Below are 13838 nucleotides of genomic sequence, written 5' to 3'. Positions count from 1 at the left end.
AGAGGGTTGTCCGTTGACTTCACTTCTTTAACAGATGTCATAATAAAAAGTCTTCTGGCACTTTAAAGACAAACCCATTTTATTTCTCATGAATTGTCATGGACTGCAGCCTGCTTCATCAGTTGCATAGAGTGTTGCTTCATTTGGAATATGAGACAACACTCCATGCATCTGAAGAAATAAGCTATAGTTCACAAAAAATTATGCCAAGTAAAATTTATTAATTGTAAATATGTCATGGTGGATTTTTTGTTTGCTTTTGATTTTGTTGCTTTTGGTGCAACAGATTAACAGCTCTCTATCCCTGTAAAGTGTTACCGAGAATAATGTCATGAGATTGTGCATGTCTGTAGCAGCTGCAACCCCTCAGGACAAATAGTGGAAGCTTCAAAATTTGACATGTTTTAGATTATTGTCCAAGATTGCCAACTTTTATTGCCAACTTTTCAATTGAAATTCCAAATGTGAGGCGTGTGTGTGTGTGTGCTAGAAGCCAAAAGGAGAGGTAGACATAACACATCAGAAAATCCTGTTAGGCACCTTGAAATACGACAGAGTGTTTTTGGTTGTACTTCAAGTTGAAGTGCCCAGTTTCAGGCTAAAATTCCAAAACTGGGAGAGGGTGGTGCTTCCTATAAACCAGTGGTTCCCAACCTGTGGGTTGGGACCCCTTTGTGGGGTCGCCTAAGACCATCAGAAAAAACATATTTGCATATAGCAGTGAAAATAATTTTATGGCTGGAGGTCACCACAACATGAGGAACTATATTAAAGGGTCGTGGCATTAGGAAGGTTGTTTTTCCTCCAGAGAGAAGTTTCAGCCGCCAAACCGTGTGACTTCCCTGTGGAGGAAAAAGAACCCGAGAAAAGCGGGTTCTTTTTAAGCCGCAGGGGCGGCACACACTTGTTATGTAAGCACATGTGGCAACATGTGGATGCTGTGTGGCGCTTACCTAACAATGGCAGCACCCGTGTACATAGGGCGCCGCTAGGCTTGCCATATCCTGCCAGGGGGCGGGACTTTCCCGGTTTGGGGCAGGTCCACACGGTCCCGCCCCGGTTTGGCCCCGCCCCCGGGACACACACCACCCACGCGACGGACACCAGGCAGGGAAAGGAGCCTCGCCTCTGTTCCCTGCTTGGCCTCCTCCGCCGGCGAGGGAGGCGGCCTGACTCTGCTCCCTCCTTCCTGGCCTCTGTGGAGGCTTGGTCCCCCACAGAGGCTGGGAAAGGGAGTGGGGGCCGCTGGCGATCGCGCCGATCGCGGGCGCTCTCCTCCCTCCTTCCCGGCCTCTATGGAGGCCCAAGCCTCCACAGAGGCCGGGAAAGGGAGTGGGGGCCGCCCGCGATCGCGGCGATCGCGCCAATCGCGGGCGCTCTCCTCCCTCCTTCCCGGCCTCTATGGAGGCCCAAGCCTCCACAGAGGCCGGGAAAGGGAGTGGGGGCCGCCCGCGATCGGCGCGATCGCCGCGATCGCGGGCGGCCCCCACTCCCTTTCCCGGCCTCTGTGGAGGCTTGGGCCTCCATAGAGGCCGGGAAAGAGGGAGGAGAGCGCCCGCGATCGGCGCTCCTTCCCGGCCTCTATGGAGGCCCAAGCCTCCACAGAGGCCGGGAAAGGGAGTGGGTGCCGCCCGCGATCGCGCCGATCGCGCCGATCGCGGGCGCTCTCCTCCCTCCTTCCCGGCCTCTATAGAGGCCCAAGCCTCCACAGAGGCCGGGAAAGGGAGTGGGGGCCGCCCGCGATCGCGCCGATCGCGGCGATCGCGGGCGCTCTCCTCCCTCCTTCCTGGCCTCTATGGAGGCCCAAGCCTCCACAGAGGCCGGGAAAGGGAGTGGGGGCTGCCCGCGATCGCGGTGATCGCGGCGATCGCGGGCGCTTTCCTCCCTCCTTCCCGGCCCCTATTTAGGCCCAAGCCTCTACCGAGGCCGGGAAAGGGAGTGGGGGCCGGGAGGAGGCTGCTTCCCACCGCGGTGATCGCCGCGATGAGGAGCAGCTCTTGCATCCTTCCTGGCCTGAGAGGAGGCTGAGGCTTCCTCCCAAGCTGGGGAGGAGGAGGAGGACAAGGTTTTAAAATGTAGGACCTTAAAAAAAAAAGGTCCTACATTTTTAAGCCTTGTCCTACATTTGTCCCGGTTCGGAGCTCCTCAGTTATGGCAACCCTATGCGCCGCTATTGTTACGCCTTATGTACGTACTAAGGTTAGGGACTGTGCGGTTGCCACACAGCCCCTAACCCTAGTATCGGCCCTAGTATGTCGTTTATTGGCGGTATGTACCGGACCATAATTGCCATAAGTCATTAGGAAATTGTGATGTCCACTTTCGAATTTAGTTTGGTTTTTGGTTGTTATCCAAAATTCCAGAGGCCAATTTCAAGCTGAAATTTGAAAGGCAGGGGTTTCCCCAAAACAAAAGGGGGAAGTGCTATACCAGGACATTACAGATGCTTCAGAAAGGCTAACAGAAGAAGAACCAACTCATTTGAGACGTGGTGCTAGAGAAGAGTGCTGAGGACACTGCTGTGGACAGACAAAAAGACAAACAAATGGGTCCTTCAATAGATCAAGCCTGAACTACAGGAAGTCAGGATGAGCAAACTGAGACTCGTACTTTGGACACATCGTGAGAAGGACTAATTTAAAAAGTCAACAATGCTAGGGAAGGTGGGGTAGCAGAAGGAGAGGAAGTCCACATACTAGAAGACTACATACTCAATCAAAGAAGCCACAGGCCTGGGCCTGCAAGACCTGAGCAGAGTGGCTGTGACAGGGTTTCTTGGCGAAACGTCAGGAATAAACTCTTCCAGAACATGGCCACATAGCCTGAAAAAAACACAAAAAACCTTGGAGACTAAGTTAAAGAAAGAGATTGGCAGAATGGGTTTTCCTAAAGTCCGCTTCCTCCAATGCATTTGGTGGAGTGGAAGCCAGGGACAGCCATTGACATGCGAGAATGTCAATTCAAATTCAAAACCCTTTGTGCATGATGCACCTGAGGAAGTAGACTTTAGTCTACAAAAGCTCATGCTGCCAACCTCTTTCTTTCAGTTAGGTCCAAAACACACTGCAGAAATAACCTGGTCTGAGACTGCTTTAACTGCTAGGCAATCCTGTGAATTGTAGTTTATTGTGTCTGACAGAGAAGAGAAATGTCACAAAAAACTAGTTCCCAGAATTGCCTTGCATTGAGCCAGGGCAGTTAAAGCGGTCTCAAACTGGGTTATTCCTGCAGTGTGTTTTGGACCAGTATTAGTGTCAAAGGTGCTACAAGATCTCTGTACATACTGGTTCTAACACAACTCTATCTTTGAAAATTGTGTTATGAGGTGAAGGAAGGCCAGAGAGGTCTGCAGACATTAAAAGGAAGGTAATGGAGACACTAAAAGGAAGGTGGTGCTTTCAGAACAAAACTGTAAATAAAGCCCTGTGTTTGGGAAAAGACTGGAAAGCAATGGAGGGGAGATAGGAAAACTCTCCTTTATTTTGTTCTGTTCTCATATGTGGTGCTTGAAAACAGGGTCCAAAGGGGAGAAACAAAACCCCATTGCAGTGTGCCTCAGAAAAGCAAAGCGAGCCTGTCAGTGTTTCCAGTGTGCAATTTATTAAAACACTAGTAGGCCGCAAGATCTCGGTTACTAGGAAACACAAACCGAGGGAGGGGGGAGAGGAGGAGGAGGAGAGCAAAATCAGGGCTGCGTGAAGCGCATGCGCGCGCGAAGGAACGCAGGCAGGAGGGGAGCCCGAGCCAGCTTCGCGCCTGCGCAGTCAAGCTTCAAAAAAGAGAGAGTCTAGTAGGGAACCTCTCCATCTTCTCTGGGCCGAACCCGAGACTCCCGCGCAGCTGTCGTCGCCGAAGCGGGCGCGAGAGGGGAGGGCTCTACTGCGCATGCGGAAGGAGAAAGAGGAGGAGGAGGAGGAGGAAGGAGAAGAGGGAGGATTGTTGGTCTTGGTTCCTTCTCCCTCCCTCCCTCCCTCCCTCCGTTTGGAAAGGAGAGACTAGAGGGCTCTGGGCGCTTTCGGGGGGGAAGGAGAAGGAGAGGAAGAAGGCGGGGAGGGAGGGTCCTTGAAGGGAGCCTTTGCGCTCCGTGCCGCCTCCTCCTCCTCCTCCTCGTCGTCGTCGTCGTCGTCGAGGCGCCCTCTTCTCTGTCTCCGCCCGGGACTTGAGTCCATCGGCTACAAAATGGCGGACGGGGAGCTGAATGTGGATAGTCTCATCACTAGGCTCCTGGAAGGTGAGGGAGGGAGAGAGCGAGGGAGCGAGGGAGGGAGGAGGAGGAGGAGGCGGCGGTGGGGCGCTTCTGCGTGGCTTTATCTATTGATGTATTTCTTCATCATATTTATTTGCATCCCTCTCTTTTCCCAGAGCAGCTGCACAACATTTTAAAAAACAAACAGCGCAATTAAAAACAGAGAAAAAAGTACATTATTATTATTATTATTGTTGTTATTATATTGTTATTTCCATCCAAATATATCTCCGTCTTGCTCTGTAGAATCACTACCTTCAAGCTCTCTCTGCCTATTTACGATTATGATTATGATTATTCAGAGATATAGCCGTGTTGGTCTGTAGAATCGCTGCCTGCAAGTTCTCTCTAGGTGTCTGTTAATTGTGTTGTTGTTGTTATTATTATTCCCCAGGCTGTCCACAGTTACTCCCTTTTTCGCCTTAAGAGACTTGGTCCTCCTTTTCTAGGACACAGCCCTCCCTTTCAGCCTCCTTCTGCCCCAAGAGGGATGCCAAACCGTCCTCCATTTTGAGCAGCGTGGATTTATGGGTTGTGAGCCACTCAGGAGTGCTGGGCGCACAGGCAGGTGGTGTAGATATGTACCCTTCATGCTGCTGTTACGCCGTTCCTATTTACATTTATGTACAGGGCAACTAGACTTGGCCCTCCTTTTCCAGGACACGCCCTACATTTCATCCTCCTTCTGTCCCCAATTCCAAAAACATTCTCCATTTTGAGGACGACTAAGAACCATGAATGTATATTTAAAGGAGATTTCTTAACTTGGGTTTGGGCATGCCCCACGGTTTCCCCCTGAATGTCCTACATTTTGCGGGGCCTTTCCCCTTGGACAGCCAGGTGTCCTCCTTTTCCAGAGCATGTCCTACATTCCAGCTTCCTTCTGTCCAGAAGGAATTCCAAAATGTCTTCCCTTTTGAGCAGGACCAAGAAGCGTGGATTTAGATTCATATTAAGTGTGTTTAGCTTTTGTGTGGCCGTGCCCAGCGTGATTTCCTCAAGTGTCCTACATTTTGCAGTGCCTTCTCCTTTGTGTTGTGAGGACAACCACTGCTCCCGCTTTCTTCCTCCATTTTCTGCCAAGGGAGCTGTGTGGAAGCTGTGAGGATGACAGGGGAACCCTTCTTAAAGGTTGTATATTCCAGTCATAAAGCCTTGGGTGCCATAAGAACAGTCCTCCCTGCCTCCTTCCTGGACCCAGCGATGGGGTTTGTTAGCCTTTCTCTGTGATTTGGGTGTGGAAAGAGTGGTCTGGAGTGAAGTAGTGTTTCTAAATGTGTGTTTTCCCCCTTACGGTAGGCGTTTTGTAGCCGCCTTTTGCATACTCTTCGCCCCCTCCTTTTACTACTACTGGTGAGGTAGGAAAGTCTAGGTACAAGTAGGAGGATCCTCCATGCTTTTCCTCTTTACCCACCACCTTCTCCCTGGTTCTAGATCTAGATTTTTATCTTTTTAAATCGCATTTTACTCTTTAACGTGTTTTAATACTCTTCTTTCCACAGCAGCACTACGTTTTCTTCAGTTTCGTCATGTCAGTAAGACTGGGACTTAAAATACCAGGTGAAATGATCCCTAATGAAACTAAACTATAAACTTATTTTTACTATAGAAATACATTATCTGCAAAAAGAACAGTCAGTATTTTTTTTCATTATTTAACTGCTTCACTCCATTTTTTTTTAAATGGCAATGATTGACGTGCAGAAATAATCCGGTTTGACACCAGTTTAATTGCCATGGCTCTGGAGCCACAGCAAACTACAGTTCCCGGAATTCCATAGCATTGAGCCGTGACAGTTAAAGTGGTGTCAAACCAGATTATTTCTGCAGTGTAATGTAGTTTAATTCTGTTTTAATGTCTGTTTTTAACTGTATAGTTTTTTAATTGTGTCCCAATTTTTCGTGAAAAAGCAAAATATAAATATAAGAAGAAGACTAGATCTGTCAGTCTTCATCATACTGTATATTCCTCCGTTCCAGACTGATTTCTGTACTGTAATGACATTTTGACTCATAAATAAAAGATTCACTGTGTTGGTACCCAGGTTTGTTTGCTTTCTCAGACCTCTTTTTCTGCTTCTGAGGGTAAGGATAAGATTCATCCTCCAAGTGGAGGCTGACAGCTTTCCATGTTGTTATTAAGTACATTCCCCCACTCCTTCATGCTTTAACAAGATCTGCTACTTCTAGTTGTTTTTCCTGCAGGGGTTGAAGTGTATTGCGATAAGAAATCATGCACCTTCCCTACCTGCTATATAATTGTTTGCATGTGAGAGTATAGATATGTGATGACAGATATGTGGTCATACATGCACTCTATCTTGTAGCATTTTCCTGAAATTGCTCATTTCTCTAAATATTTACTGCTTTAAAATGTCAGTATTTGTTGACCATTGTCATTTTTTTAAATGACTAAAGTACTTCAAAAATAATGAAAAAATACTGACTGCTTTTTTGATGATAATATGTTTATATAGTAAAAATAAGCCTGTTGTTTAGTTTCATTAGGGATTGTTTTCCATTGTATTTTAAGTGCTAGTATTACTGACATGATAAAATTGAAGAAAATGTAGTGTTGCTGTGGAAGACTGACATGTGATTTTTAGTCAGTCACCTTTGTCTATCATCTGATTATGATAAGTGCATGAACAGATTTCCACACGTGGATAAGATAATCCATCTGCTGTGCAAAGGATTCTGGATTTAGATTCTGCAATTGATCTTTCTGACATTTGGGAGACCAGTGCCATTGGCACCAACCAGATTGTATAAGAATTGTGAGAAGCTTCATTTAAACACCTTGCACAGTTGCTCTCTGGCAAACCAGGGCAGAACAGCATCTCTAGTCTGTTTTACAGGCAGTGATGGATAGTATCTCCTAGACTAAATGGAGACATGCTATCAAGTCTGCAACAATCCTCAACTTCATGAAAAATGTGACCATGACTCTGAACATAACAACATTCTGGAACACTTGCAGTTTTCTGAGTTGGTTGCAGAATACTTAGGATCAGGATAGTAGTTGTGTTTATCAGAAGTATATATGATTCATTAGTCATAACAAGAGGAAGGCAGTTTCTTCTAGGTTCAACATAAATACTGTTTGTTGGTTGGTTTTGATGAGGAATTTTATTTCTGGCTTTCAGAAACATTAGGAATGGTTATTTTACTTTGCTTGCATTTTGTTTACTTTCCACATTTTAGTTTCTACTTTCTAGATATACCTTACCCTGTGGAGTATAGGAACAGCCCCCACACACTGGGTTTTATGGGTTAGTTTATTTTTGCTTGAAGGAGTTACTTTATATAATGAAGGCTGATGATGGCAGCGTAACCATGTCCCATGTTGTAAAGAATATTATAGAGTAGGAAGAGTGCAGAAAAAGGCAATGAAAATGTTTGAAAAGTTAGCGCACAATCCTGTTGGGGGAAAAAATAACACATTGAGGCTTTCTGTTTATGGAGAGGGGGCAAGATGCCTCCGACAGATGATGGGCTTATTAAACAATATATAGTGAAAAAATGTATAGAAACCTCTGCCTATAAATTCTAGACTTCACTCTTATTAAATTGCACGACAATAAATTTTAGAGAAAAGGAAAGAAAGTACTTTACACAACAGAACTTAATGTATGTGGTTAACTGCTATAAGATATGAAGATGACTGCTGATTAGGTGGCTATAAAGGAGGATCAGATGACTTCACAAAGAGTAGGTCTATCAGTAATTTTTACCCATAATGGCTGTGTGAAACCTCCCTGTTCAGAGGTAGTCAGTTATTGGATATCAGTTGCTAGGTTGCCAACAGTAGAAGTGGGCTATTGCTTTTAGGCTTTTTGGAGATCTGCTAGACTGGGTTAGATGGACATCTGGCTTGATCCAACAGGACTGTTCTTAAATACTTCCTTCACTAAAACATCATACTTTAAGGCGCCTGAAAAAATACATCATAGTCCAGTTTAGATTTTGTGAGAGGTGAAAGGGATTCACAGATATGATGGAAAAGGGGAAACAGCTCCCTCCCCCAGCCTTCGCTTGCTATGCAGTGGTGGCTTAGATAGCTCAGTTTGGAACTAGGTGCTGTATTGTATTACAGTTGGCCCTCTCTATCTATGGATTCTTTATCCAGAGAGTCAACCATCACCGGCTTGAAAATATTTTTTTTTAAAAAAAATCCAAAAAGCAAACTTTGATTTTGCCATTTTATAAGAGGGACACCATTTTACTGTGCCATTGTATTTAATGGGGCTTGAGCATCCATGGATTTTGCAGTCCATGTCCTACAGTGGAGCTCTGTGTTGGTTTGGTCCTGAAGACATCTATTGATAATCTATTAATCAATGAATTTGAATTACTGTTTTGAATTACTCCAATGTTATTTGCGATCATTCACACCTACTTAAGAGCAATATATAATAAGAAGCTTCTTGTGTATACCATTCTAGTATTAAAATTTTCTGTTTTTTCAAGATCCATGTCAAGATCTGCTCTTTAAAAATTATTAGTGCTTCATTCTAAATTTTGTAATAATAATAAAAGATGTAATTTATGGAAGCACTGTAGTTAGCTACTATTGGACACCACTGCCTTCTTTTTTAAAATTTCAGTATTAATACCTGAAGTGACTGAAAACAAACATTGACAAACATGATCTGTTTAGCTCTATTTACAGGCAACTTTTCTTTTGCTCTTCTTCCTGCTCCTGTGTAAGACTTCTGAGCAGCACTGTGTTCATTTAATAAGTATATCCTTACCAGTGTATTCTTCATAAGATGCATTTTCTGTTATTAGAAATATAAATCTCATGTGCTGTAAATAAAGTAACAGAAGCCTGCTTTTATGAAGGAACTTTGTCAGTGACAAAGCCTATTTGAGCTTTTCAGAAAGAGTTTATTTCTATTATGAAATCTATAGTACTTTCTGTAGTAGTATTCTACCAAATATTGTAGTAAGGTATCTCCCCCCCCCCCCCCCAAGAAATGTGCATGATCTTAACAGGGCTTTTAGTAACAGGCTGTCATGGAGGTATCACATAGAGTTGCAGTACGTGCCGTAGGGGAAACAAATTGAAGCTTAATCCAGGCAAGACAGAGGTGCTCCTGGTCAGTCGAAAGACAGATCTGGGAATCGGGATTCAGCCTGTGTTAGATGGGGTTACACTTCCCTTGAAAACTCAGGTTCATAGTTTGGGGGTACTGTGGTTTCAGTGCTGACCAGGAGTGCCTCTGCACAGCTAAAACTCGTGCACCAACTGTGCCCATTCCTGGAGAAGTCAAATCTGGCCGTGGTGGTACATGCCTTGGTTACATCCCGGGTTGGATTATTGTACAGTGGTACCTCGGGATACGAATTACCCAGGTTACGAAATTTTCGGGATACGAAAAAATCCAATTGGAAATAATTGTTCCGGGTTACGAAAGTTTTTTCGGGTTACGAAAAAACTTTTGGTGCTTTTCGGCGCGATTTCACACGGAATCGCGGCTTTTCCCCATTAGCGCCTATGGGAATTCGGCTTGCGAAAGCCTTTCGGGTTACGAAATTGACAGCGGAACGAATTAATTTCGTAACCCGAGGCACCACTGTATTGGATGAGAATGCTTTTGCTAGGTTTAGTGGAATGTGTGAAGTGTGTTTAATCTTTGAAATGTAAGATTTTCTAGAATCAGTTTTACAATCCTGGGAAAAAAAACTCACCAGTTTTTGCATATTAAATGCCTCATAACATGCCAGTCTGCTTTTGCTAAGTCCCCACTGTCATCTGTGCAAGCCAGTCAATATCTTGTTCTCAAATCTTGGTTTCTTTCCACCCTAACTTTCATTATCTATAGTTCCCCTATACCAATTCTAGGCTAATACTGTTTGTTCATTGTGCTCTTCTATACTTTCCCTGCTAAATTTCTACTTTGTTCCATATTTGTGTATCCTGTTTCACATCTTTTTGTGGAAAAAAGGTTTGGTCCAGAGTGTAGGGTGTGGGTGTGCAGGAGCATATCTGGAAGTGTTTGTTTCCTGTTATCTCTATTTGTGCCACATGTGAGGTAGTACGTGTCTGTGTGCCCTGTGCATTGACACTGCTATTGTGCATGCTCTTCTCACTAGGAAATCGGACATGTATTTTGGGATGTCTTTTTCTGATATAACAGGATGGGAGCTCTGGCTGTATTCATTTAAGATGGAGGCTAACTTTCCTGTAGCAAGTTAATCCAAATGAACTTGGATTCCTATGATAGTAGCATAGTACATCTTAAGATAAAGAACAAAGCATGACATACTTGGCTCAGTTGATTTTGGCCTCTTACAGTGGAGTAAAGACATATTTTACGATGCTGTGCTGTGATTATCTATGCTGGTTTTTGTTTTGCCCTGATCAGTTGTTGAAGGCCATGTGAATGCTACTTCTTTGGGGGTTTTTAATACAGTGCGCCCGCGCCATACCCGGACTTGAGCGTATGCGCTCAAGCCGCGGCGGAAGGGGCGGCGCGTCCCATTCAATTGAATGGGCGCACGTGCCTGTTGTGCCCCGCGCACGCCTGTGCCGCCACGCACGAGCCCCATTGTTTCCAATGGGGCTCAAGCATAGGCAGAATTCGCCTTACGCGGAGGGATCCGGAACGTACATCTTAAGATAAAGAACAAAGTATGACATACCTGGCTCAGTTGTTTTTGGCCTCCTACAGTGCAGTAAAGACATACGGCGCGCCCGCACCATACGCGGGCGTGCCATACGCGGCCTTGAGCATACGCGCTCAAGCCGCGGGGCGCACATGAGGTGGAAGGGGCGGTGCATCCCATTCAATTGAATGGGCGCGCGCGCCCGTTGCGCCCCGTGCGAGCCTGCACTGCCGCGCACGAGCCCCATTGTTTCCAATGGGGCTCGAGCATAGGCGGAATTCGCCTTACGCGGAGGGATCCGGAACGGATCCCCCGCGTAAGGCGAGGACGGACTGTATCTCTTCTGAACAATGACCTGTTTTACAATACTGTGCTGTGATTATCTGTGCTGGCTTTTGCTGAGCTGTACTCTGATCAGTTGTTGAACTACATGTGAATTCTACTACTTTGGTACTTAAATAGTTTTTTAATACTTTATTTTAGTAAGGCTTTTGACAAAGTCCCCCGTGATATTCTTGCAAACAAGATGGTAAAATATGGGCTAGACAATGCAACTTGTTAGGTTGACCAACCAAACCCAAAGGGTGCTCAGAAATGATTCCTCTACATCCTGGAGAGAAGTGACCAGTGGCGTGTCGCAGGGTTATTCTGGGTCCAGTGCTATTCAGCATCTTTATGAATGACTTTGATGAAAGAATACTAGCTTATCAAATTTTCAGATGACACCAAATTAGGAGGAATAGCTAATACCCCAGAGGACAGGATGAAAATTCAAAATAACCGTAATACAGTGGTACCTCGGGATACGAATTACCCAGGTTACGAATTTTTCGGGATACGAAAAAATCCAATTGGAAATAATTGTTCCGGGTTACGAAAGTTTTTTCGGGTTACGAAAAAACTTTTGGTGCTTTTCGGCGCGATTTCACACGGAATCGCGGCTTTTCCCCATTAGCGCCTATGGGGATTCGGCTTGCGAAAGCCTTTCGGGTTACGAAATTGACAGCGGAACGAATTAATTTCGTAACCCGAGGCACCACTGTAGATTAGAAAGCTGGGCCAAAGCTAACAAAGCCAGTTTGAACACTGAGAAATGTAAGGTACTGCACTTGGGGGGCTTGGGGAATGAAATGCATAGATATAGGATGGGGGATACCTGACTTAAAATGAGTATGTGTGAAAGGGATCTAGTAGTCCTAGTAGACTATACGTTGAACATGAGTCAGTAGTGTGATGCATCACCTAAAAAGATCAATATGATTCTAGGCTACATCAACAGGAATATAGTATCTAGATCAAGGGAAGTAATAGTGCCAGTTTATTCAGCTTTGATCAGGCCTCACATTGAATACTGTGTCCAGTTCTGGCCAGCACAATTCAGAAAGGATGTTAAGAAGCTGGAGCTTCACCAAAATAGTAAAGGGTCTAGAAGCCATGCCTTATGAGGAGAGTCTTAGGGAGCTGGGTGTGTTTAGCCTAGAGAAGAGACAGTTAAGAGGTGATATGATAGCACTATTTAAGTATTTGAAGGGGTGTCATATTGAAGATGTATAGTGTCTAGATCAAGGGAAGTAATAGTGCCACTATATTCTGCTCTGGTCAGGCCTCACCTGGAATATTGTGTCCAGTTCTGGGTGCCACAATTCAAAAAGGACATTGAGAAACTGGAGCGTGTCCAAAGGAGGGCGACTAAAATGGTGAAGGGTCTGGAAACCATGTCCTATGAGGAACGACTTAGGGAGCTGGGGATGTTTAGCCTGGAGAAGAGAAGGTTAAGAGGTGATTTGATAGCCCTATTTAAATATTACAAGGGATCTCATATTGAGGAGGGCGCAAGCTTGTTTTCTGCTGCTCCAGAGAACAGGACCTGGAACAATGGATGCAAGCTGCAGGAAAAGAGATTCCACCTCAACATTAGGAGGAACTTCCTGACAGTAAGGGCTGTTCAACAGTGGAACACACTCCTTCCTCGGAGTGTAGTGGAGTCTCCTTCCTTGGAGGTCTTTAAACAGAGGCTGGATGGCCATCTGTCGGGGATGCTTTGATTGAGATTTCCTGCATGGCAGGGGGTTGGACTGGATGGCCCTTGCGGTCTCTTCCAACTGTACGATTCTATGGCGGGTTATAGACCGCTGCTTTGAGGCGGTCTGCCGCCGCCGCTGTTTGCTCCGTAAGGGAGCCGTCGCAGCCACACCGCGCGGCTCCCTTATGGAGCAAAAAAGAAGCTCCAAAATGGAGCTTCTTTCTGCGGTGCCTCTGTGACATCGCGAGGCGCCGGGGCGCATTCACGACGTCACAGGTGCCGCAACACGTTCGGACGCACAGCGTGAGATATGTAAAGATGGCGCCGGCCGTGTGGAACGGCCAGCGCCATATTGTACGGACAGAGTCCGTATTAGACACAGGGGCGTCTAGAAGAGACGCCCCTTTTTTAAAATGGGACGTCCTGTGGACGTCCCAAGTGCCGGTTTGTAACCGGCCTATGATTCTAAGTATACCTTGCTGTTCTGCTGGATTAAGAAGCAGTATGGAGGTTCAGCAAGAGAGAGACTTTTCTCTAAATACATGGAATAAATTCAAAGACTACTCTTTCCTTTCATTACTGACTTAATTGTTTTATAGACACACCATAGTGCTAAGAGAGCAGATAAGATATGGATGGTTATGTTCTTGGCATTAAGTTTGTTCCTGTTTTGGTACTGCTTTCATTTTATACTTCCATTTTGTCTCTCTGTGTTGTATATTGTATATACTCATGTATAAGTCTAGAAATTTTAATCAAAAAATTGACCTCAAAAACTGAGTCGACTTATCCACTGGTCAATGTAAATACTGTACTTTAACTATTATATAAAAATGGAAACGTCCCCTGGTGAAAGGCAAGAGTGTAGTCTGTCCTGGAAGCACTGGCCTCCCACTACTGTATCATCCATCCATCTTTAGTGTGAGCACATACAATTATGCCTGCTAGAGTTTTGTA

At 45.3% G+C, this 13838-nt stretch overlaps 1 protein-coding gene across 1 annotated transcript in view; it reads left to right on the top strand.

The window, feature by feature from the left end:
* Positions 1–3765: 3765 nt before the first annotated feature.
* Positions 3766–13838, top strand: part of LOC149310702 (serine/threonine-protein phosphatase PP1-beta catalytic subunit) — a 35667-nt gene continuing 25594 nt past the window's right edge. The window contains exon 1 of the mRNA XM_089529559.1: positions 3766–4231. Within this exon, the coding sequence (XP_089385685.1) occupies positions 4180–4231 (52 nt within the window). The 5' untranslated portion in view covers positions 3766–4179. The remainder of the gene's footprint in view (positions 4232–13838) is intronic.

Source organism: Sceloporus occidentalis, unplaced genomic scaffold (assembly GCF_023333645.1).
Source record: "Sceloporus occidentalis isolate IW3139 unplaced genomic scaffold, rSceOcc1.0.p SCAF_6, whole genome shotgun sequence".
Classification (NCBI taxonomy): Eukaryota; Metazoa; Chordata; class Lepidosauria; order Squamata; family Phrynosomatidae; genus Sceloporus; species Sceloporus occidentalis.
Note: the sequence above shows the minus strand (reverse complement) of the source record. Positions and strands in the feature narration are given on the sequence as shown.